Source organism: Littorina saxatilis, linkage group LG17, assembly GCF_037325665.1.
Source record: "Littorina saxatilis isolate snail1 linkage group LG17, US_GU_Lsax_2.0, whole genome shotgun sequence".
In the NCBI taxonomy this organism is placed as follows: Eukaryota; Metazoa; Mollusca; class Gastropoda; order Littorinimorpha; family Littorinidae; genus Littorina; species Littorina saxatilis.
In genome coordinates, this window is record NC_090261.1 from 52,306,025 (window position 1) to 52,329,348 (window position 23,324).

General features: G+C 43.5%; 1 protein-coding gene across 13 annotated transcripts in view; it reads right to left on the reverse strand.

Annotated features, from left to right (window-relative positions):
* Positions 1-23,324, reverse strand: part of LOC138953887 (SPARC-related modular calcium-binding protein 1-like) — a 98,407-nt gene that overhangs the window by 20,669 nt on the left and 54,414 nt on the right. For 4 of the 13 annotated variants that reach the window (XM_070325853.1, XM_070325851.1, XM_070325860.1 and 1 more), the window contains exons 2-7: positions 20,939-21,128; positions 14,836-15,051; positions 13,666-13,719; positions 12,809-12,910; positions 11,723-11,971; positions 2,583-2,657 (exon numbers count right to left, since the gene is read on the reverse strand). In XM_070325853.1, the coding sequence (XP_070181954.1) occupies positions 2,583-2,657; positions 11,723-11,971; positions 12,809-12,910; positions 13,666-13,719; positions 14,836-15,051; positions 20,939-21,128 (886 nt within the window). The remainder of the gene's footprint in view (positions 1-2,582; positions 2,658-11,722; positions 11,972-12,808; positions 12,911-13,665; positions 13,720-14,835; positions 15,052-20,938; positions 21,129-23,324) is intronic. The other 9 variants (XM_070325852.1, XM_070325861.1, XM_070325857.1 and 6 more) reach the window with 4 other exon arrangements.

Below are 23,324 nucleotides of genomic sequence, written 5' to 3' on the forward strand. Positions count from 1 at the left end.
AGTGGCGTGGTGGTAAGACGTCGGCCTCCTAATCGGGAGGTCGTGTGTTCGAATCCCGGTCGCTGCCGCCTGGTGGGTTAAGAGTGGAGATTTTTCCGATCTCCCAGGTCAACTTATGTGCTGACCTGCTAGTTACTTAACCCCCTTCGTGTGTACACGCAAGCACAAGACCAAGTGCGCACGGAAAAGATCCTGTAATCCATGTCGGGGTTCGGTGGGTTATGGAAACACGAAAATACCCAGCATGCCTACTCAACGAAAGCGGAGTGAAGCTGACTATGCTCTCAAAGTATAGTTTGGGGAACCCAAATGGGCAAACGAGCTCACACGTAACCAGAACATTCTGGAACGCTGAAGAAGAAGAAGAAGAAGAAGAAGAAGAAGAAGCAGCTCAAAATGACCATTAGTTATCAGGAGTTTTCAGTCAGCCTCCAGTGTTCTGTTCCATCTTCACTTCTCTCCATATCATTCAGTCAACAAGTTATAGATACTGTGATGAAATGGGACGCGGAAAAATAGATTACCCCAGCGGAATTCGTAAGTTGTGTCCGCGGAAATCCGCGGATTCGCGGAAAAGTCCCACCCCTGACATCTAAAAGTCTAGCAAAACACCTGTTTAAAACCAAAACATTGCTTTATTAGAATATCAATCACAAAATGAAACTATTTTTTTGGACGTTGCTCTCAGTTAACAGACACGTCACGCCCTTTGCTAATGGGAAAAACACACGATTTTAATTAAACCACAACGGTTTAGTTCATAATGTTATACACATTTACAGCAACGTTTTCATACTCACGTAATAACAACACACAACTAACACCATGCATATAAAAAGATAAAGAAACGACAACAAAGTTCCAACGAGAAGGGGGGAAAACACGAAAACCTATGAAAGACAGTCGACAAAGCTTAGCCCGTTTTAAACAAGAAGAAACGTAATGCTTCAGTACAACTACAGTAACATTGCATATTGGAGATACAATTGTGTAAACATTCCGCATGGGAATAAACGAACTGTGAGAGTGAGTTAGTATATTATGCGAAAAGGGATAACGAAACCACCGTCAATAAGTTTGTCCGATGTTCCTTTTGGAACTGGATATTGGATGTTACGATAGTTGCAGATCTATGAACTTACACAAAACAACAATACACAGTCATGAAGGTCTTATTTCAGAACCAAGCTCGACTTCGAAATCTCTAGTAAAATTGAACTGTGTATAAGAATATAGATAAATAGTAGTATAGTGCTGTTAATGTAAAGTTATTTATATATGCGCCGTATGATGCTGTGCTGAAAACTAGTACTGTAATTGGTAATTTGTAAAGTCTCGTCTTTTGTCCATCGAGCGTTGGATTAATTAACTTGTTATGTATTGTCCCGCTGAAAATGATATTATTTAACAGAAATATGGGAACAACAACAACAACACACACACACACACACACACACACACACACTCACACACACACACACGCACATACACGCAAACAAACGCACAAACTACTAGACATAGCAAAGGTGAATGAAATAGCTGTAACGTTAGAGTAACTGTAGTGAAGAGAAAAAAAAAGAAAAAAATGTATATCACATGTCCAGGCTAGGTAAAAAAAAAAAAATAATAAAAAAATTTAAAAAAAATAATAATACACAGTCAGGTCTCATTTAAAATTTAGATTGTGCACATTATGTCTTATGTTTGGTACCATCTTTACATCATTGTGTATCTGTGAGTTAAATACTTCCCTTTTAGCTATAACTACAACGTTTCCTGTGAAATTTATGATCTAATCAAACTTTTAAAGCTTCAATGAAAAACAACACTACGAGAAAGAGACAAGAGAACATCTGAACAGACACCACAACAATTTCAAAACAACGACAAAAAACACAAATACGACTCAAGGCATTATACAACAAAGTATACATATAGGCTAGCATGCATTTAAAATCATAGGTAATAAATTGCCAATGCAATGACCACAACGAGCAAAATTCAAGTAACACAGGTTACACATACAGATCTAATTGCAATGCTGCCTGACAAGAACTGACACACACACACAATTTTTTAATTTAGTTTTTGTTTAGTATGTAGTACGAGTGAAAATGTGTGAAGAAGCTTTGACCAGATTTCGGACCGAAACAGAATTTAGGTCTGAAAATCTCCAACTGGATCAATGTCAGTTAAAGATAATTTGACATTCTTCGTCAATGAAAGGGGGGAGGGGGGGGGGTGTATTTTCAACAATTCGTCCATTTTAGGGAAAGTTGCTTCAGTATGGTGAACAAACACCAGGAGAGCAAAAGTAACAAACTAACAAATCAACAAAGTCTGCATTTCTAAAACACACATAATAAAAAAATAAACAAACAAATACTTTTTTTTCTCTGACTGACTATTGGGGTTTAACCTCCTCTGAGGTAACTAGGACCAATATGGGACATGAATGGCATTCGATGATATTTTTTTCTCTTCTTTATCCCCCCTCTTTTTTAAAAAAAACCACACCTTTTTTTGTGTTTGTTTAAATAAGTCAGACAGCATGACAACCGACCAATGAAAAGAGGGCCTACCGTCACCTTGTTTGTCCACGGGGCTGTCGGTCGTGAGGCCGTCTGAGTTGAGAGCAATGAATATTCGAAAAGACACTATAAACCAGGAGTGTCAGCACGCGCTCTCATCCTCTCCTTAAACTAAGTATTGCACATTGCCCGTGTCACCGCATGCAGCAGGGGGGGGGGGGGAGGGGGGGGGGGCTAGGGGTGGAGGACTGGAGAACGGGTGCATTCGTTCTGAAGTATCGCACTTCTTTTTCTCGCAATATCGTTCATACCGCTCAGCCTTGCTCACGCGTGTTCACGGCCTTCTTTCGCTCACCTTTCTTTGCCCAGCCATAAATCAGATTTAAAATTATTGCAATCTAGAATGAAAAAACAAAACAAAAAAGCAAACAAAAAAGAAGGAAAGAAAGAAAGAAAGAAACAAAGAAAGGAGCAAAGAAAGAAAGAAAGAATACAAGAAAGAATAAAGGAAAAAACAAAACAAGGAAAGGCAGAAAGAAAGGCAGACAGATAAAAAAACAAGTCGCGTAAGGCGAAAATACAATATTTAGTCAAGTAGCTGTCGAACTCACAGAATGAAACTGAACGCAATGCCATTTTTTAGCAAGACCGTATACTCGTAGCATCGTCAGTCCACCGCTCATGGCAAAGGCAGTGAAATTGACAAGAAGAGCGGGGTAGTAGTTGCGCTAAGAAGGATAGCACGCTTTTCTGTACCTCTCTTTGTTTTAACTTTCTGAGCGTGTTTTTAATCCAAACATATCATATCTATATGTTTTTGGAATCAGGAACCGACATGGAATAAGATGAAAGTGTTTTTAAATTGATTTGGACAATTTAATTTTGATAATAATTTTTATATATTTAATTTTCAGAGCTTGTTTTTAATCCGAATATAACATATTTATATGTTTTTGGAATCAGCAAATGATGGAGAATAAGATAAACGTAAATTTGGATCGTTTTATAAATTTTTATTTTTTTTTACAATTTTCAGACTTTTAATGACCAAAGTCATTAATTAATTTTTAAGCCACCAAGCTGAAATGCAAAACCGAAGTCCAGGCTTCGTCGAAGATTACTTGACCAAAATTTCAATGAATTTGGTTGAAAAATGAGGGCGTGACAGTGCCGCCTCAACTTTCACGAAATATGACGGATATGACGTCATCAAAGACATTTATCAAAAAAATGAAGAAAACGTTCGGGGATTTCATACCCAGGAACTCTCATGTCAAATTTCATAAAGATCGGTCCAGTAGTTTAGTCTGAATCGCTCTACACACACACACACACACAGACACACACACACACGCACATACACCACGACCCTCGTTTCGATTCCCCCTCGATGTTAAAATATTTAGTCAAAACTTGACTAAATATAAAAAGAGAGAAAGATGGGAAGAAAGTCAGCAAGAAAAAAAAATTTGAAAGAAAAATATAAAGAAGAAAACAAAGAAAAAAAAGGTTCACATTTCATTGACAATAATATCTCTATTAGTCAGCCGTTTTTCTCCAGATGTTTAAAAACGGGTCAAAGAAAACAGTTATTGTTGTGGAGATCGCTAGATACCACTGGAATCGAATGGAAGGATAAAGAACATTATGGAACTTACTTTGATTAAGTGCGCAGTCACTCATGACGTAAGCGTAGACGCTCATCGGACAGACCATAAATAACCAGATTAGTGTCGATGTTTCCCGAATATTCTCGTATGTCCATTAACTATATAAGTAGGGCTGCGCACACGTATGGTTGTTCTTTACCAGTCTTGCACTTGTTCTTTCTTACACTGTGCTGAGAGATATTGTCACCGTTGTTCCAGCTGTTAATAAATCTACAGAACCTACACAACTCGTTGTGTCTCCTTTGCGACTAAGAGTGAAGAAAGGAAAAACACGACAGTTATGGGCCACCTTTTTGAATGGGTTACGAAACACAGAAGAAAACTTTAACCTATAAAACTTATAGAAAACAAACCAATTTTCCCATACTGTTTTGTTTACCAAAAATAGCTCATCAAACTCTGACAGACATTCAGAATACATAACTCTTGTTCATATTTACAGTGAAAAGCTGGACATGCACGTGCATTCCATAACACACATACACTTACACTCGCACGCATCATAAGCACGCACACAGGCATACACGCCCGCACACGCCGCACGCACGTACGCACACACGCACTCACAGACAGGCACACGCACACAAATACACACGCATGCAAGCACGTATAGCCTACATGCGCGCACGCACGCACACACACCCACACACACACACACACACACACACACACACACCGCACACACACATAAACGCACGCACACACACACACACACACACACACACACACACACACACACACACACACACACAGTCTCACGCTTGCAATCAGTGGAGAGGAGTCAGGCCAAACATAGGGATGGTGTTGGGGGGACGGGAGGGGTCACTGAAGGGAAGGCCTGGGTGTGTGTGTGAAGGGATGGCCTGGGTGTGTGTGTGAAGGGAAGGCCTGGGTGTGTGTGTGAAGGGAAGGCCTGGGTGTGTGTGTGAAGGGAAGGCCTGGGTGTGTGTGAAGGGAAGGCCTGGGTGTGTGTGAAGGGAAGGCCTGGGTGTGTGTGTGAAGGAACAGCCTTGGGAAGAGAGTTACAAACGGAAGGGGTCAGATAGGGGCGAGAGGGGCATGGGAGGTAGGACTCACACTGGCAACGAAATGCGTTGGGCCAAGGTATACAATAAGCAATGTGACCAAATGAATGATTGCAATTCAAAGCGAAATTAAAGAGACAGAGATAGACATGACGATGGAGAGAGAAACAGACAGACGGATTCCGATAGAGAGAGTGAGGGGGAGAGAGTAAGTGAAGACCAAGAGATAGACAGACAGACAGACAGACAGCTACAGACGGAGTCCGATAGAGAGAGAGGGGGGGGGGAGAGAAAGTGAAGAACAAGAGATGGCGAGACAGACAGACGGACAGACACAGAGAGAGCATTGCTGAGAAGTTTCGTCGGATTACCATAAGAATCATTCGTAATTATAATAAAGTGGGTTGTCGCTAACGACTGCAAGGTGTGTGTGCTTAGGAATCTATCAATGGGAACCACGCCATCCAAGCGTCCTGTCCTTGGCTAATCCTTGGCCATTCTTGCTGAAACTAATTTCATCGTGACCATCAGGCCAATTGCATTAACACGTGAGGGAAAATGTTTTAAAACTGGTTGAACAGAAAAAGAGACATATGGACTGAATCTTCGGGGCTTTTCTTCTTTGGCCTACTGACCAACTTTATGAGGCATGTTACAAAATGGCTTTGCATAAACTTTACACAACATAAACTAACTTGAAATGACGCCCACAAAAACTATGAGTTCCCCTGAATGCCATATAATTATTTTAAGGACACAAGTATGCACTCGGTGTGCAGTGCAACAAGCAAAAGCTATGGCTAATATTAGTGGCTTTTTTTATATTTAGTCAAGTTTTGACTAAATATTTTAACATCGAGGGGGAATCGAAACGAGGGTCGTGGTGTATGTGCGTGTGTGTGTGTGTGTGTGTCTGTGTGTGTGTGTGTGTGTGTGTGTGTGTGTGTGTGTGTGTGTAGAGCGATTCAGACTAAACTACTTGACAGATCTTTATGAAATTTGACATGAGAGTTCCTGGGTATGAAATCCCCGAACTTTCTTTTAATTTTTTTGATAAATCTCTTTGATGACGTCATATCCGGCTTTTCGTGAAAGTTGAGGCGGCACTGTCACGCCCTCATTTTTCAACCAAATTGGTTGAAATTTTGGTCAAGTAATCTTCGACGAAGCCCGGGGTTTGGTATTGCATTTCAGCTTGGTGGCTTAAAAATTAATTAATGACTTTGGTCATTAAAAATCTGAAAATTGTAAAAAAAAATAAAAATTTTCAAAACGATCCAAATTTACGTTTATCTTATTCTCCATCATTTGCTCATTCCAAAAACATATAAATATGTTATATTCGGATTAAAAACAAGCTCTGAAAATTAAATATATAAAAATTATTATCAAAATTAAATTGTCCAAATCAATTTAAAAACACTTTCATCTTATTCCTTGTCGGTTCCTGATTCCAAAAACATATAGATATGATATGTTTGGATTAAAAACACGCTCAGAAAGTTAAAACAAAGAGAGGTACAGAAAAGCGTGCTATCCTTCTCAGCGCAACGAATACCCCGCTCTTCTTGTCAATTTCACTGCCTTTGCCATGAGCGGTGGACTGACGATGCTACGAGTATACGGTCTTGCTGAAAAATGGCATTGCGTTCAGTTTCATTCTGTGAGTTCGACAGCTACTTGACTAAATATTGTATTTTCGCCTTACGCGACTTGTTTTGTGTTGTTTTTTTGTAAAAATGTTTTCTGTCATGCTATCCCTTTTAGAGGGGCATTAGATCAAAACTCTGCGCGCATTCTTTTGGGAATGAAATCCCAAAACCTGTCTTGTATTTCCTACGAGAAAAGAAAAGAACGTGAAGAGTTCACTCGCACTACATCGTAAACGTACACCTGAGCTATCAATAACATGGCAACGTTGAACTCTACCAACGTCATAATTAAAGGATGTAATTTGTTTGGTCATATGAATGCATCTTATTCTCTCAGGCACCAGAAGGATGCATCTGCGTCATTTTCAAGGCGAGCCACTTACTGTTTGGAACGATTGCTTCTTTTTTGTTTCTTGGACGTTAAAAACTACCGTTGACCGTTGGCATGAAGCCAGGAAGTAATGAAATGAGTTATGACATTCACTCAAGCGTCCAGAAGTTAAAGTCACAAGACTGACAGTAGCTCTACACACCAAGCATCATTAGACTAAACTCTCAAGTTAGAGGGGTTCGGACCTTTTTGCTCACCCTGCAAACTCGTGAAAAAAAGTGTATAGAAAAAAAAAGCAGTCAATGGTCCACTGCGCTGTCTAAGAGTTACTGCGACGAAGACCGACATTAGTTCTCCAGTCTCCATTAAGGACCAGTAGATCAAACTCTGAAGTTAGAGAGGTTCGGCCCTTTTTTGCCAATCCTGCATACTCATGAGAAAACGTGCATCGAAAAAGAAGCAGTCAATGGTGCACTACGTACACTGCACTGTCCAATAGTTACCGCGACGAAGACCGACACTAGCTCTTCAAGTCAAAGAACCAGGAGATCAAACTGAAGTTGAACTGAGGGGCTTGGTCCTTTTTTGACCTCCCTGCTTGCTTATGAGAAAAAAAATACATAGTGGGTGAAGCTGGCAATGGTTCGCTTGATTTACGATGATCATAATTGCAGTCTCCAGGGCCGGACCCAGGGGGGGGGGGGGGGGGGGGTTCCGGAACCCCACCCCTGGAAAAAGCATGTACCTTGCTTTGAGTGGGTTTTTTTTGGTTGTTTTTTTTAAATAAATTTTGTGGGTGTCTCTCACAACCAAAACAATGCTGCTCTTAACCCTCAAAACAAGGCCCAGAATTAATGCACCAGATTGCACAGATTTTAACCGTTTTTCAAAAATGTTCCGGGGGAGCATGCCCCCGGACCCCCCTAGTTCGCGCGCCTGCTTCGCCACTTCGCTGATTTGCCCCCCCCCCCCCCCCAAAAAAAAAGAGGAACCCCCCCCCCCCCTTACAACTCATTTGGTCCGGCCCTGGTCTCTATGTCTCCATGCACAAGTCCCGCTACTTCGCGAAGCCCTGCGTACATCTTTAAAGATAAATTTCTTCCCGTGTACACCATCATGCACACCACCATCGATCCGTCCAGTCTTTCACGTGGGATAAGAGCATCATTCCACTTTGGACACATACCAAAAATCAAGTGCCTGGTTGCTTTCTGAGCAGAGAGGAATTTTTGTAAGGGAAAGAACAGTTACATAGAGGGCAAAGCCGTGAGAGTCTGGAAGACCGGTGTAACACGAGCAAATTACTCCCACGAGATTTTTACTCCGGAAGAAATATTTCGTACGAAAATGTTACTCCCTTTACGAAAAAAGTACTCCCCCATAACACGAGAAAATTACTCCCCACGACAGGTGAGTTCCGAGTAAACATTTCGAACAAAAATGTTTCTCCCCTGACGAATAAAAAACGAATAAATTTCTTCACCCTAACACGAGCAATTTAACTTCCCATGCCAGGTGTACGAAATGTTTACTCCCTTGTCCCTTGTTAGTCTTGGTGGTGGAAGGGATGGAGGGAGGGTAGCGCGACATACGTTTGCGCGAGATCACATAATTATTGGCATTATCCCTTCGCCCGTATCCCATTTTCGCGAACGAGATTTTTACTAGATGTAAAAAAAAATGGGGAGTAAAAATTTCATGGAGGGAGTAATTTTTTCGTGCCTTGGGGAGTTCTTTTCTCGTACGAAAAAGTTACTCGGAGTAAGAATTTCTTACGAAATTTTTACTCCGGAGTAAATTTTTCGTGGAGTAAAAATTTCGTGTTACACCGGCGTAGCGGTATTCTTTACACTTGGCATTCAACGATGTTAGTCTCTATATCTGCAGCGGTAAGTTTTGTATAAACAGAAGTGGATACGATTAGGGACCGGAAGCACAAAAAAAAAAAGGAATGATAGCTACGAGCTCAAGAGTGCTACTCGGACGGAAAAGATTATCCTTCAGCTCACAAAGATACCTCTCCAGTCGCACCTGGGGTGAACCCCCAAATATATTCTGCTGTTACGGCAAGCAGGTTCGCAGGACAGTGGAACCTCTCTGAAAGACCCTACAATGTCATCTTCTCCTCGTTTGTCAGAAGACCTCCATTGTTTAGATTCTTGCCTTTTATAACCCTGGTATTGGAGATTTGCTGTCGATAACATCTGTAAATGTACCTCTATTTTGAGACATTATCCCTCCAAGTGTTCACAGAGTTTTGGTGGTCTTAAAAAAAGGCTAAGGGGGTTTCACTGCAGGAGATGTTCGGTATCACTTAGCGGCCGATCAGAAGCAGCGGACCACAGACCCTAGAGTGGCGCTCATGATTTGCTGGCCCGCTATAATGGACGCCAGCTTGTGATGAGGAGCCTCGAATCAACGCCAGAGGTCCAGCCAAGTCTCTGCTAACAGCGCTCAACTACCCGCTAATCACAGCCAGGCTGTATGATGGACGCAAAACACATGAGAGTAATCTGCAGCCCGACACACAAAGACGAGATATCATCGGGTAGAAGCGCGCCATTTAGCTGTCTGGAGCGAGTCCAAGCCGCCGCACGTGCGGGCCGAGAGAGAGAGAGAGAGAGAGAGAGAGAGAGAGAGAGAGAGAGAGAGAGAGAGAGAGAGAGAGAGAGAGAGAGAGACAGACAGACAGACAGGCAGACAGACAGACAGACAGAGAGAGACAGAGACAGAGAGACAGAGAGAGAGACAAAGAGAGAGAGAGAGAGAGAGAGAGAGAGAGAGAGAGAGATATTGTCTTTGGTGAGAGGAGCAAAAAAAAGAGAGGGAGAGAGAGAGAGAGAGAGAGAGAGAGAGAGAGAGAGAGAGAGATTGTCTTTGGCGAGAGGAGCATTTCCGAGCTGCGATGTTTTGCGGAGTTCCGCGCTCAGAGCAACGCAGGCAGGCGGCCAAAAAGATGACTGCGAAATAGAACAATAACATTGCAATAGCGCTGATGTCTGCTTGCACGCTGGGTAAACAAACGTGCGTGAAATACGTCAAAGCAAAACGTCAAGCGCCCAGCGAATGTAAACGTTGTGCTAGAGTTTCACGTAATCTACGGGGATATAGCGAATTCCTTCCACATGTGGCAGCGATCGGAGCTGCCGTGGCGGCTTGTGTGAGGGCAGACCTAACAGTCATTGACCAAGGAACACAGTGTGACCTGATGCTGACGTCACTGGCACAAATACAACTTGCACATTTGTTTGTTTGTTTGCTTAACGCCCAGCCGACCACGAAGGGCCATATCAGGGCGGTGCTGCTTTGACATATAACGTGCGCCACACACAAGACAGAAGTCGCAGCACAGGCTTCATGTCTCACCCAGTCACATTATTCTGACACCGGACCAACCAGTCCTAGCACTAACCCCATAATGCCAGACGCCAGGCGGAGCAGCCACTAGATTGCCAATTTTAAAGTCTTAGGTATGACCCGGCCGGGGTTCGAACCCACGACCTCCCGATCACGGGGCGGACGCCTTACCACTAGGCCAACCGTGCCGGTCCAACAACTTGCACACCTCTACAATCGTCGAAGGTTTGCGTTGCACCTAATCCACGTGAGAGATAAAGAAAGAACTAAGGTTTATTTCCCTCACAGCTAAGCAATAACAGGTTCATTCCTTCCTTCCTCACCATGTACATGATCGTGTGCACCGCCATAAATCTATTCAGGCTTTTTTGTTGGACAAGACCATCCCTCCAATTGAAGATATGCCAAAAAGCTGCCTATTTCTAGAATTTAGTATGCGATTTACGCAACAAAAGGCTGCACTCAGCTCTTACATGTTCAGTTGAAAGTACGCATTGCAATGACCCGACAGCATATTATATTCGTATCAACACAGTTTGTGTTAGTAAAGGTAAGATAATGAAAGTTGGAAAAGAAGTAGAACAGGCATTTAGTGTCAGCAAAGATCAATATCGGTTTATGGTGATAGCGGGGAAGGCGAAGAGGAGACAATTGCAACTCTACATGCTCAAGGGTTGATATATAGTTAATGGTAAAGGTGCATGAGGCGAGTGAACACCAGAATGAAAAAATCATCCAACTTGGACAAGGGTATACAAAAGTGACCATGTGGACAAGGGCCTGGACAAGGATTAATGACAAGGGAAAAGGCTGAACAAAGGGCTCGACAAGGGACATGGCCATGGGATAGAGGTGGACAAAGGCCAAGGCAAGGATTGGAGAAGAGACAGAGGTGGACAAAGGGATGGACAAAGACCAACATAAATAGGAAACGGACAAGGGATTTGGACTAGGAAAGGGACAAGGACTAGGAAAGGGACCAGGATTAGGAAAGGGACCAGGATTAGGATGGACAAAGGTGTGGGACAATTGGGTCAGGTCGAGGAAGGGGTTGGAAGAGGCCAAAATGACGTGGTGGTGGTGGTCACTTCAGCAAAGCCGGACAACCACCACCACCACCATCACCGTCACCAGACTCGGAACTTGTGAGACTTACGTTTAATGTCGACGCCCAGACAGAGAGTCCACTCCTTCTTCTCGATGCGGCGGTCGTGGTCCTTATCACAGTAGCGGTGGAAACGCTTGGCACAACGACGAGGCTTGATAAGCTTCTTCACCATCCGCCGAAAGCTGCGGATCTCTTTGAAGCTCAGCATTCCGTCATCGTTGGAGTCCAGCTGGGCAAACTTCCACACCACGATCTTCTTCTCTATGCTGACGTCATCGTCGGACGGGGCTTCGTCATCTGTGACGTCATCAAGGACAGAACAGAGCACGAGCTAGCATTTGTTCTCCAGACAGAAGTGGCTTGCATCAAGTGTCCAAAAAGCCCAAGGGGTTTAAATTCCATGGGTCAAAGTATACGATCGAATCACAGGGGAAAGAATAGTTTGAGTTATTGTTAATAAAAGGTGGTAATATAAGTATCTTTATTCAAGTTGCTTGGAAGTGATTTGTGACTGATTTTAGTGGTAATCTTGATACAATGCCTTTAAATTTCTGCTGCAGTTAAATGCCAAAGTGTTTAAATTTACGAATAAGAACGCTCGATTTTGCATTTTGGGCGACGTTCATTGTGGTGTGGGGGGTCAGGGGTCACCTAACATTCAAGAATAAACGACAGCAAAATAAATAAAAAATACTTCAAATGTACTGTTCTTCAAAATGAATCAAAGTAAAACAAACCAAAAGCATATTCAAGAACACACTTTTTCTACAAAAGCACACCAGCGACGAACCAAGTATATGCCTATATCTATACGTACAATGTATTAATTCCTGTAATTCTTTCTTTGTCTAACGCTTGAACCGTGCAGCCACTTGTCTAGATGCGAGTTGGGATCATAAAAAAAAGAGTATGATTGAAACCACTTTTACTAGTCTTTAACTATGAGCTGATTTTTCAACAGAGAAAATGAGAAAAGGAATAGGCCCTGAACTTTCTTCGCTTGTACAGAGTGCAACACTTTCAAAAATAATTATATAGATCAAGAAAAAAATTCGACGATAAAGTATTTCACTTTAAATCAATCGATCACGAATGAAACCGGAAGCTGAGTGTACGCCGGAAGTATATACTTACTCACGGCTTCCGGTCCCCTGGCGGTCAGCATCCTCTCGTACTCCTCCCGGAAGACGCGGACCAAGTCTGTGTTGAAAGACTGTCGCTCCTTGCTCGTGCACGCTGACAAACACACGGACATACCAAGCCATGCATAATGGGCAAAACGTAAGAATATATGCTTGCACGTTCACATAATCCTACATACCCTGCTCTTTACCTTATCAGTCCTGAGACATCCTGCTTGCTGCCGCGCGAGCAGAGAAAATTTTCCCTCTTTATCTTCAATGCGCTGGCTGCAAAACCCCTCTACGCGGAGGTGTTTTCAGACACGTCAGACACAGGGTGTTATGGCCAATTGAGACATCATTGAACACGAAATTGTGTATTGTAAGATTCAAACGGCACTGATTAAGAACTATCAAATGAAGGCCAGATGCCGGTTGATGTGTGGCAGTTGTTTGGTTTTTTACCGACAAAAGTGAACAAAAAACATAAAACAAAACCACACTTGACTGCAAACTCGTTTGGAGTTGATTACTTGGTTGTTGTAGGCCACTGAAACCTCACAGAATCGACCGTACGCCTTCGTCTATTCTATCTGGCTTTTAAAACCACTCAAGGTAAAATGCTGCATACACTCAAAGAATATTTGAAGCTGGTGAAAATCAGATCATGGAAAATGTGTCTTTTCTTTTTTGCATTTGACATTTGAAATAAAATCAAAGCAGCACCGCCCTGATATGGCCCTTCGTGGTCGGCTGGGCGTTAAGCAAACAAACAAACAAACAAACAAATTATCGATCAAGTATTTTTGCCGCACATGTTCAGAAGCGGTTTTTCCACCCTGTTCTTCGTCTTAATGTGCATATACTTACCTTTCCGCTTCTTCTTCTTTTTACTGTTTCTACCTTTTCTTCTCCGCCTTTTTCCTGAAACAAGAACACGGGATTTGTGCATGTCATTAAAGAAACAAACTGTATTTTAAAAAGGTGCAAATACAGGACACTGTGTTGTAAACGTATAGATCAAATGCATTATGCCACTAATCGTTCAACCCACTCAATCACGTAGACACAAAAACACTGTCAGGTACTACTGACCTCAACCTGAACATATATACCTTTACATCTGAGTCTCTTCTCCTGCACGAAAGTATCTGTCGTCCTTGGGGACACACTAGCATACACACCAGCGTAGACAAAATACCTGAACATATACATACATCAACACATGGGTATCCTTTCATGCACAGGAATGCCAGGTATGTGCCTGCCGTCTTTGGTGTGACACACCAGCATTGTCAACACACCTGAGCATACCTTTACACCTGGGTGTCTTCTCCTGCACGAAGGTAACTGGTAAGTGTCTGCCGTCCTTGGTGACACACCAGTAAGTCAATACACCTGAGCATACCTTTACACCTGGATGTCTTCGCCTGCGCGAAAGAGACAGGCATGTGTCTGCCGTCCTTGGTGACACACAAGCATAGACAATACACCTGAACATACCTTTACACCTGGGTCTACTTTTCAAAGTCTGCATCGAGGTGCCGGGTATATGTGTCTGTCGTCGTAGGTGACACACCAGCATAGACAATACACCTGAACATACCTTTACACCGGGGCCTCCTTTCCCACACGAAGGTAATGGGTATATGTGTGCCGTCCTTGGTGACACACTAGCATAGACAAAAAAACATGAACATACCTTAACACCTTGGCCTTCTCTCTTGCACGAAGGTGCCGGGTATGTGTCTGCCGTTCTTGGAGACACACCAGCATAGACAACACACCTGAACATACCTTTACACTGAGGTGCACGGAGGTGCAAGGTGCGTATGTGTCTGTCGTCCTTGATCACACACCAGCATAGACAATACACCTGAACAAACCTTTACACCTGGGCCTTCTCTCCTGCACGAAGGTAACGGGTAAGTGTCTGCCGTCCTTGGCGGCACACCAACATTGACAACACACTTTAGGGTTCAACACACCTGTTCATATAACACACCTCTACATAGACAGAAACTGTAAGGTGCCACCAACCTTTACACCTGGGTCTCCTCTCCTGCACGGAGGTGCCGGGTATGTGTCTGCCGTCTTTGGTGACACACCAGCAGTAGCCCGTGGTCTTGTGGCACTGCACCTCACTGAAGGTGCCATCAGGATTGCAGGATGGAATCAGGACGTCAGAGGACGCCTTTCTGGCTGTCTTCCGCGCCTCCTGCCTCTCCTCGAAACAACGCGAACTCACTGTCGTGTCTGAAAACACAACAGGGGACAGGTTTGAGGTTCAAGGTTCAAGAATCAAAAACCAAGAAAGGTTTCAAAACAAGAAAGGTTACAAAACATAAGAAAGGTGAAATTGTTGGAACGTTTAATTCTAGACAAAACCTAACATTCCCAAGACCTTCGACCTATCGGCCTTTGAAGTACACAGACAAGAGTGACGGTAGACGGAGGGAGTTTTGGATTTCAAGATTCAAGGTTGTTTTTCCAACAAGTTGGACTAACTTTGGGCGACATGGGGGTGAAAGGAACAAGAAATTCCTCCGAGGTAGGAAAAACACCCCCGTTGGTCAAAGGGAAATAACCATTCTGACTGCCACCAACTGAGAAGGTTATTTCCCTTTGACCATTAATATGTCCCTCTATAAGTCCTTGTAGAATCTTAATCCACCAATAACTCCCTAACCGTGTGTTTGACTGGTCCCAATTTTTGTAAGGACCGTCTCAGGAATGTATAGAACCTGTTCACCAAGTTTGGTGACGATCGGTCCGTTCATTCTTGAGATCTATATGCGAACACAAACAAACAAACAAACACATCGAGCGAAACCTATACACACCCCTACTATACCGGGGGTGTAATAAATAGAACTCACCCCAATGCCAAATTATACAAGATAACTAACCCACATAATTATACATATTATTAAACAGCAAAACTGTTAATATATATATTTTTCAATAAACAGCAACATAATTGAGGGTTGGGTGGATTGGAGGGTGGATGAAGAAGAGATTGGATGGGAGGGATGGGTGGTGGAGGGTGGATGGGGGGACGGAGTGGTTGGTTGGTTGGTAGGCAGGTTTGTTGATTGTTTTATTTTTGTTTGGTTTCATTGATTAGATTGGTGAGTGGTATTTGGATGGCTGGCTGGATAAATTGGTTGATTAGTTGATTGATGCATTGATTGATTGATTGGTTGATTGATTCATTCATTCATTCATTTGTTGGTATTTGGACCAATTCAACCTGGAAGGATTTAGCCCAGGGTCTTCCCACATACATATCAAGCTTTGTTCTCTCTTTTTGTTAAAGATAGATTCTAAAAAATACAAAAGAAGTAGAAGGAGACCAAAAGGGACAACACGAAGAAGAAATAGGAGACGAGAAGCCCAGTCTATGCAGCTGAGTTTTCAGTCACAACTTGATCGATGGATATAATGTAACAACTCAGGTAGCGCAAGAAATTAATAAAACACAACAATCATTCTCTTGCAGTATTCTTGCCAAACCTTTTCCTCTTGGTGCCCCCGCCCCCCCCCCCCCCCCCCCCCCCCTCTCCCAGCAAATGAGCTTTCACGACTTGATCGATGGACATGTTTAGGAACAACTCTAATAGCGCATGGAATTAAAAGAACACAAGATACCTTGCAGTTTTCTTGCAACATCTTTTCTTCCGGGAACCCCCTACCTACCCCGAACAAAATGTTACAACTGGGTTGATTGGTGTTGTTGCAGGTGTATATGCTGCAAGGGACATGACAGCACCCCAGTAAATTGACACCCAGAAGTCTTTATCGCTCTCTCGCGTTCCGCAATCCTATCCTCACGTTTCTCCCGTGCCCTGGATGGCGCAGCGTGGGTTCCTAGGCGCACGTGCTTAGCACTGGCTGCCAGACAGCGCGCGCTGCACGTGCATGTTTGTCATTAACACACAATCACGTGCTGGCAGCTGAGCGGAGAAATGTCACAGTGCTGGAAAGTTATGCCGCTGCTTGATGGATGGCTGCTTTCTTCCCCCCTCCCCCTCTTTGTTCTTTCTGGCTGAGAGCTTGCTGTCTTCGTCTTCGTCATGTGTTTGTTTGTTTGTTTTATTTTTGTCCTTTGCCTTTGTCTCGGTGATTAGAACTTCGCAGTTGATTTGGCAACTTGTGGGGTGAGGTGTGTAAGTGCATGTGTGTGGGATGGGAACTTTGCGGCTGATTAATGCCAAAAGTGAAAATGACACGTAACACTGTATACATGATGATATAGATCGTACATGCACGTGCATGGGTGCGTGTCTGCGGCTTTTAAAACTGCAAATGGACCCCAACTTTGAAGATAACAATGACTAGCAGTCAGTCCCGGCCCCCCTTGACTCAAAGGGTGCCATACGCGTCTTCTGCCTCGCCGTTATCCAGTTAGTACATTCACCTCGATCGATGAAGATGGAACAAACAAGTAATTGGCTTCTAAAGCACTGATACAAGCTTTGTTTCAGCGGGCAGGTGACGCCTTAGTCTTTTTGTAACATCTCTGCCGCTCGGAAGAATGCGGAAAGCTATTGGAAGCTGTGTTGTGTCACTCTCTGAGATTTCACGCTATATTCTGACACTCGCATGATTAATAATGTACCGTATTTTGTTTTATAAACGGCACATGGAATTTTAAATAGAGAGACCTGTCAAAAGAAAATACATCTGTAAAAACAACTATGACAGGGTGACCAGTCACCAATTATAGAGTAAAGTTGTTGTCATTGTCCAGTCTAGTGTTTGTAGTTCATGTTGCCGATCGCTTTATGTTTTGTGTAATGCCTTTATCTAAGTTAAAATTTTGAGATGCACATGTCCAGTCACCGGTCTATAGATCCTAAGAGCGCTTAGCCGCCTGTGTTCATGTTGTGACTAGTCTCCTAGGAAGAGACGGGTAGCCGTGGTCAATTGCGTAACTTTTATGGCCAAACCGGGAGTAGCTTCCCAGAGGATGCTCTAGCAGTGTCTTTTAAGCCTCGTTAAGAGGGTGTTCATTCCTTTGTCGGATCGGGTGGATCGCTGGCAGGTGGTCAGTTGTTTGACACACACCCCACCCCCCACCCCCCTTTGTGTTCCTCCCCCTTCCTCTTGTCTTACGTTTAACGGCCAATGAAACACGGAACCTGCTTAGAGTGTCGTGGTTACGGGTGGTTACTAAAATGTTGATTGGATGTTTGTGACTCTAGCAAAAGTTTGATTACGTATGTACATGCCAGGGTGTAGGAGAGAACTCTGAGAGGCGCGCGAGAGAGAGGACGTGTGTTCTTGTGAGATCCACTGACTGACCAGATGTAGTGTATTGCGCATTGTGTTGTGCCACCCGGCTTCGGTCGGGTAGGCGGAGAGGAGGAGTATCCTTAGCGGATTATGACTTTATTCAGTTATTCTGCAGAAAAACATAAATGCTGGAGAAAAAGTTTCTGCAGCATTTCTGCATAATGTCATCTTTCGCGAGAGCAACGTTTTTTTCTGCAGTAAAATTGAAATTGAAATTAAGAATGCTGCAGTAAAACGGTGATGTTGTTTTACTGGAGAAAAACTGTTTACACTTTTTCTTCAGCATTTTGGCATTATTCAGTTATTCTGCAGAAAAACAGAAATGCTGGAGAAAAACTGTCTTTTCTGCAGCATTTCTGCATAATGTCATCTTTCGCCGAAGCAACGGGTATTTCTGGAGCAAAACATTTTACTGCAGCAAAATTGAAATCAAGAATGCTGCAGTAAAACGGTGCTGTTGTTTTACTGCAGAAACCCTGTTTACACTTTTTCTGCAGCATTTTGTACTGGCTCATTATAATGTTGGAGCACGCGAGCCCCCCTCTGTCGAGAGATGGACTCATCCAGAATTACTGGCCAATCGTTGTGCGTGACACGAATGTATTTTGTCTGTCTGACTTCCTTTCCGCCGGAAGTTCAAAGTTTCAAATTAAACAATGGCACCTGTCAGCAACATTGTCACATTTTCCCAGACGAACGCATTCGTGTTCGATTTGCTTCAGAAATTGTTCACGTTCGGCCGCCATTGTGATGCTACACGCCTTCTGATTGGTACACTGCGGAACACACTATTATACTATCCCAGGGGGCGACGAATACAAACGCTACTTTACAAGGTCGTTCGTTTTTCTCCAGAAAAACTGTCACAGACTATTCTGAAGAAAAGGTTAATCGCAATAATGCTGCAGAAAACCAAGTAAACGTTATGCTTCAGAAAAACTGTTTTACTGCAGTAATTGCTTCGGCGAAAGGTGACATTATGCAGAAATTGTGCAGAAAAGACAGTTTTTTTCTCCAGCATTTCGGTTTTTCTCCAGAATAACTGAATAATGTCATAACCCGCCAAGAGCCAGTACAAAATGCTGCAGAAAAAACGTAAACAGGTTTTCTGCAGTAAAACAACAGCACCGTTTTACTGCAGCATTCTTGATTTCAATTTTACTGCAGTAAAATGTTTTGCTGCAGAAAAAAAAAACGCTGCTTCGGCGAAAGATGACATTATGCAGAAATGCTGCAGAAAAGAACGGTTTTTCTCCAGCATGTGTCTTTTCTGCAGAATAACTGAATAAAGTCATAATCCGCTAAGGATAGAGGAGGGAAGCGAGCAGAGGAATAAAGTATGCCATGCCAGTAATCTGCTGTTCAGTGTCACGATGTCATCTGGTTGTGTCCATGAGTGAAAGTCCAGTGAGTCCGTAACACAGCGCGCATTAGTTCCCGAACTTCTCTACACAACGATGACTGTCAGTGTCAGACAGTGACATGACAGTGGATAGAAATTATACACAGAGAAGTGGGATAAGGAGAATATTTCTTCTTCTTCTGCGTTCGTGGGCTGAAACTCCCACGTACACTCGTGGTTTTTTTCGCACGAGTGGATTTTTACGTGAATGGCCGTTTTTACCCCGCCATTGTTAGGCAGCCATACGCCGCTTTCGGAGGAAGCCTGCTGGGTATTTTCGTGTTTCTATAACCATTCGAACTCTGACATGGATTACAGGGTATTAATTTTCCGTGCGCACTTGGTCTTGTGCTTGCGTGTACACACGAAGGGGGATAAGGCATTAACAGGTCTGCACATAAGTTGACCTGGAAGTTCGGAACCCACCAGGCGCGGCCGGGATTCGAACCCACGACCTTCCGCTTTGGAGGCCGGCATCTTACCACCACGCCATTGCGCCCGTCATAAGGACAATATGAAGTTTAACCAGACTGAATGCCAATAGAAGGACGTGACAAAACGTACTTTTAAACAGACAGCAGCACAGATAGGTGTCACCTAACAGACAGCAGCACAGATAGGTGTCACCTAACAGACAGCAGCACAGATAGGTGTCACCTAACAGACAGCAGCACAGATAGGTGTCACCTAACAGACAGCAGCACAGATAGGTGTCACCTAACAGACAGCAGCACAGATAGGTGTCACCTAACAGACAGCAGCACAGATAGGTGTCACCTAACAGACAGCAGCACAGATAGGTGTCACCTAACAGACAGCAGCACAGATAGGTGTCACCTAACAGACAGCAGCACAGATAGGTGTCACCTAACAGAAAAGGCCAAAGACAATAGACACACACGTCAAAGGGTTACAAATATAAATGGAGAAGTGACAGCAGACACGTCAATATTTAATAGAGAGACATGAGAGAATAAATAACTGTCAACGGATAGAAGCGACGGTAGACACAACTAGGTTTGAAATTCGAAATTGCATGTTTAGTAAACGGAACTGGCCATCAACAGACAGGGCTATTGATAATAGAGAAGAGACGTTCAAATCAGACATAAGTTACACGAGAGAGAGAGAGAGAGAGAGAGAGAGAGAGAGAGAGAGAGAGAGAGAGAGAGAGACACACACACACACACACACACACAAAAAAGACCAAATCATCCACAGTAGGGAGACAGCTAAAGAGAGATACAGAGAGAGAGAAAGACAGACAGACAGACAGACAGACAGAGAGAGACACACACACACACATACTCCCCCCACACACACACCTACACACAAAACACAAACATCCCGCCCCTCCCCCCCCCCCACACACACACACACAGACAAAATCATCAACAGTCAACAGCGGGGAGAAAGAAGGAGAGAGATGTGTCGGGGACCGACCTCCCGGACAGCTGCCCTTGTGCCGCACCTTGACCCGCGAGCCGTCGGCCCGCTTGCCGTCACACTCCTTGGCACGCTTCAGCTCGCACCGTGACGTGTACGTCACGCCGTCCGTCCCGCACACGTAATCCACCACAGCCGTGCTGCAGTCCACCGAGCAGCTGGACGCCCGTAGTGACCGGAACAGGCTCTGCAACACACACATAAATAGTTCGGCATGGTCAATATTGAGATAGGAAGTTGAGGGGTGGATGTTGCAGTGAGTGCTGGGACGGGGCGGCGTGAGAGCATACTGTTTGCTTGATGAATGAAACATTTGATTTCAATTTTTTTAAAATGTTCCTATTTATTTATTGTAATATATATAGATATATAGATATATATATACATATATATATATTTTTTAAAGGGGAGTGTTTTCAAGACAACAAGCTCATGCTTTAAATCTTCGAATGGTCTTCGGGTTCGCGCAAGCATACCAGTTCAAACTAGGCGTAAACCTCCGTCCTAAACGGATACGATAAGATCAGATAAGATGAGATAAGTAAATATTCATTTTTCTAGGGTAATTGAATAAGCTCTTTCGTACTTTTTATTTGGGCATCAAGCTCTCTGCCAAGCTAAAAGTACACATTTTTAAAACACAAACAGAATTAATGAATGACAATGAGAAAGCAAGGACGGGCATTTCTGGACAATGGTGACTTAGAAAACAAGAGGTAAATAATGTAGAACATGACGTTTGACCCCAGTCCTGAAACACTTGTCAAACGTCATTACGGCAACGATTGATAAAGGGTTAAGGCTTTACGCGAACGTATACACATGCCAATCAACTAACACGCACACACAAAAGAAGAAGATCAAGAATAGAAAGAAGTTCAAAACAGAAGAGATCGCTAATGTTCTATATAGAACCAAGGCTAAAAATACAAGATAGGTGAATGAATAGAACAATCCAAACATCCAAACACAAATCGACTGCCAACGTTCCAAAATTCAGAATTAAAACAAGAGGCGAAGCCTTCAAGGCTCACGTAAGAAATCGACAAACAGTAACACAAACTCAATCACTCCGTCACACACATACACACACACACACACACACACACACACACACACACACACACACACACACACACACACACACACACACACACACACACACACACACACACACACACACAGTAAGCATAGGTGACACTGTGCAAGAAAGCGAGACACTAGATCTAGATCTGTCTGTCTGCATGTGTAGCCTACTTACAGGGACACGACTGCCAACTAGTCTCGGCCCGCTCAAAATAACAATGACCGAGACTTTCAGTAATTCCTTCGCGTGACGTCTAACCCTCTTACGCCATAATGTGACGTCTTCAAATGTTAAAGTTTCTATCACATACACACACACACACATACACACGCACAGACAGACAAAGTTTACCATCGCATAGGCTACACTTACGTGAGCCAAAAACCAAGTAAGGTATGTTATTGGAACGGTGTGTTTATAACAAAATAAAACCGCTGGGTCGAAGATCAATTTAACGTAACGGGGTTTTTTGGTTACAAATATAAATAGCATACCTTTCTTGTTTATTTGATTCTGCAATACAAAGCATTCTCAAGCATCTATACCCCTTGGTTTTTGACGTGACCAACTAACATAGGCCTACACAACAGACAAATAATAATGCGCAGTTTGTTTGTTTGTTTGTTTGTTTGTTTGTTTGTTTGTTTGTTTGTACGTTTATTTGCTTGTTTGTACGTTTATTTGCTTGTATTTTCTTCCGCAATTTTGCACAGGAGGGGGGGGGGGGGGGACGACCCTGGAAGGAAAGAGGGGGGGGGGGCGCGGGGAAGGGGAAGATGGCTGTGGGAGTTTGAAGATCGCACGTGTGTCGACCACAAGAGACAGCGTGTGGTTTTCCCTCTATCAAAGAAAAGGAGAAAGGAATGGAAACCAAAGCTCAGGCGTTGCAGACGACAGGCCAACGGACAGCGCACCTGTGAATGCGGGGTGGCGCACACGTTAAACAGACCTGTCCCTCCCAGTACAAGCAAACAAGGCTGGTGACCCAAACAACGCAGCTCAAGGGAAGGCAATTCAACGTGCGCAAAAACGACAGCAGCGGGGGATCTAATACTGCAGAGGGACAAACAAATGGTGCCAAAATATCAAGAGTGGTGACCTCAACAAATCAAACCCAAGGCAATTCAACTATGCAACAACAACAACAACAACAACAACAACAACAACAACAACAACAACAACAACAACAACAACGAGCCTAAAGATGCAAACAAGCAGTTGAAATGAGGGCATGGGGGAGGGGGGCCTGGGTGGTGGTGGTGGGGGGGGGGGGGGGGCAATGAAAGTCTGTTACTG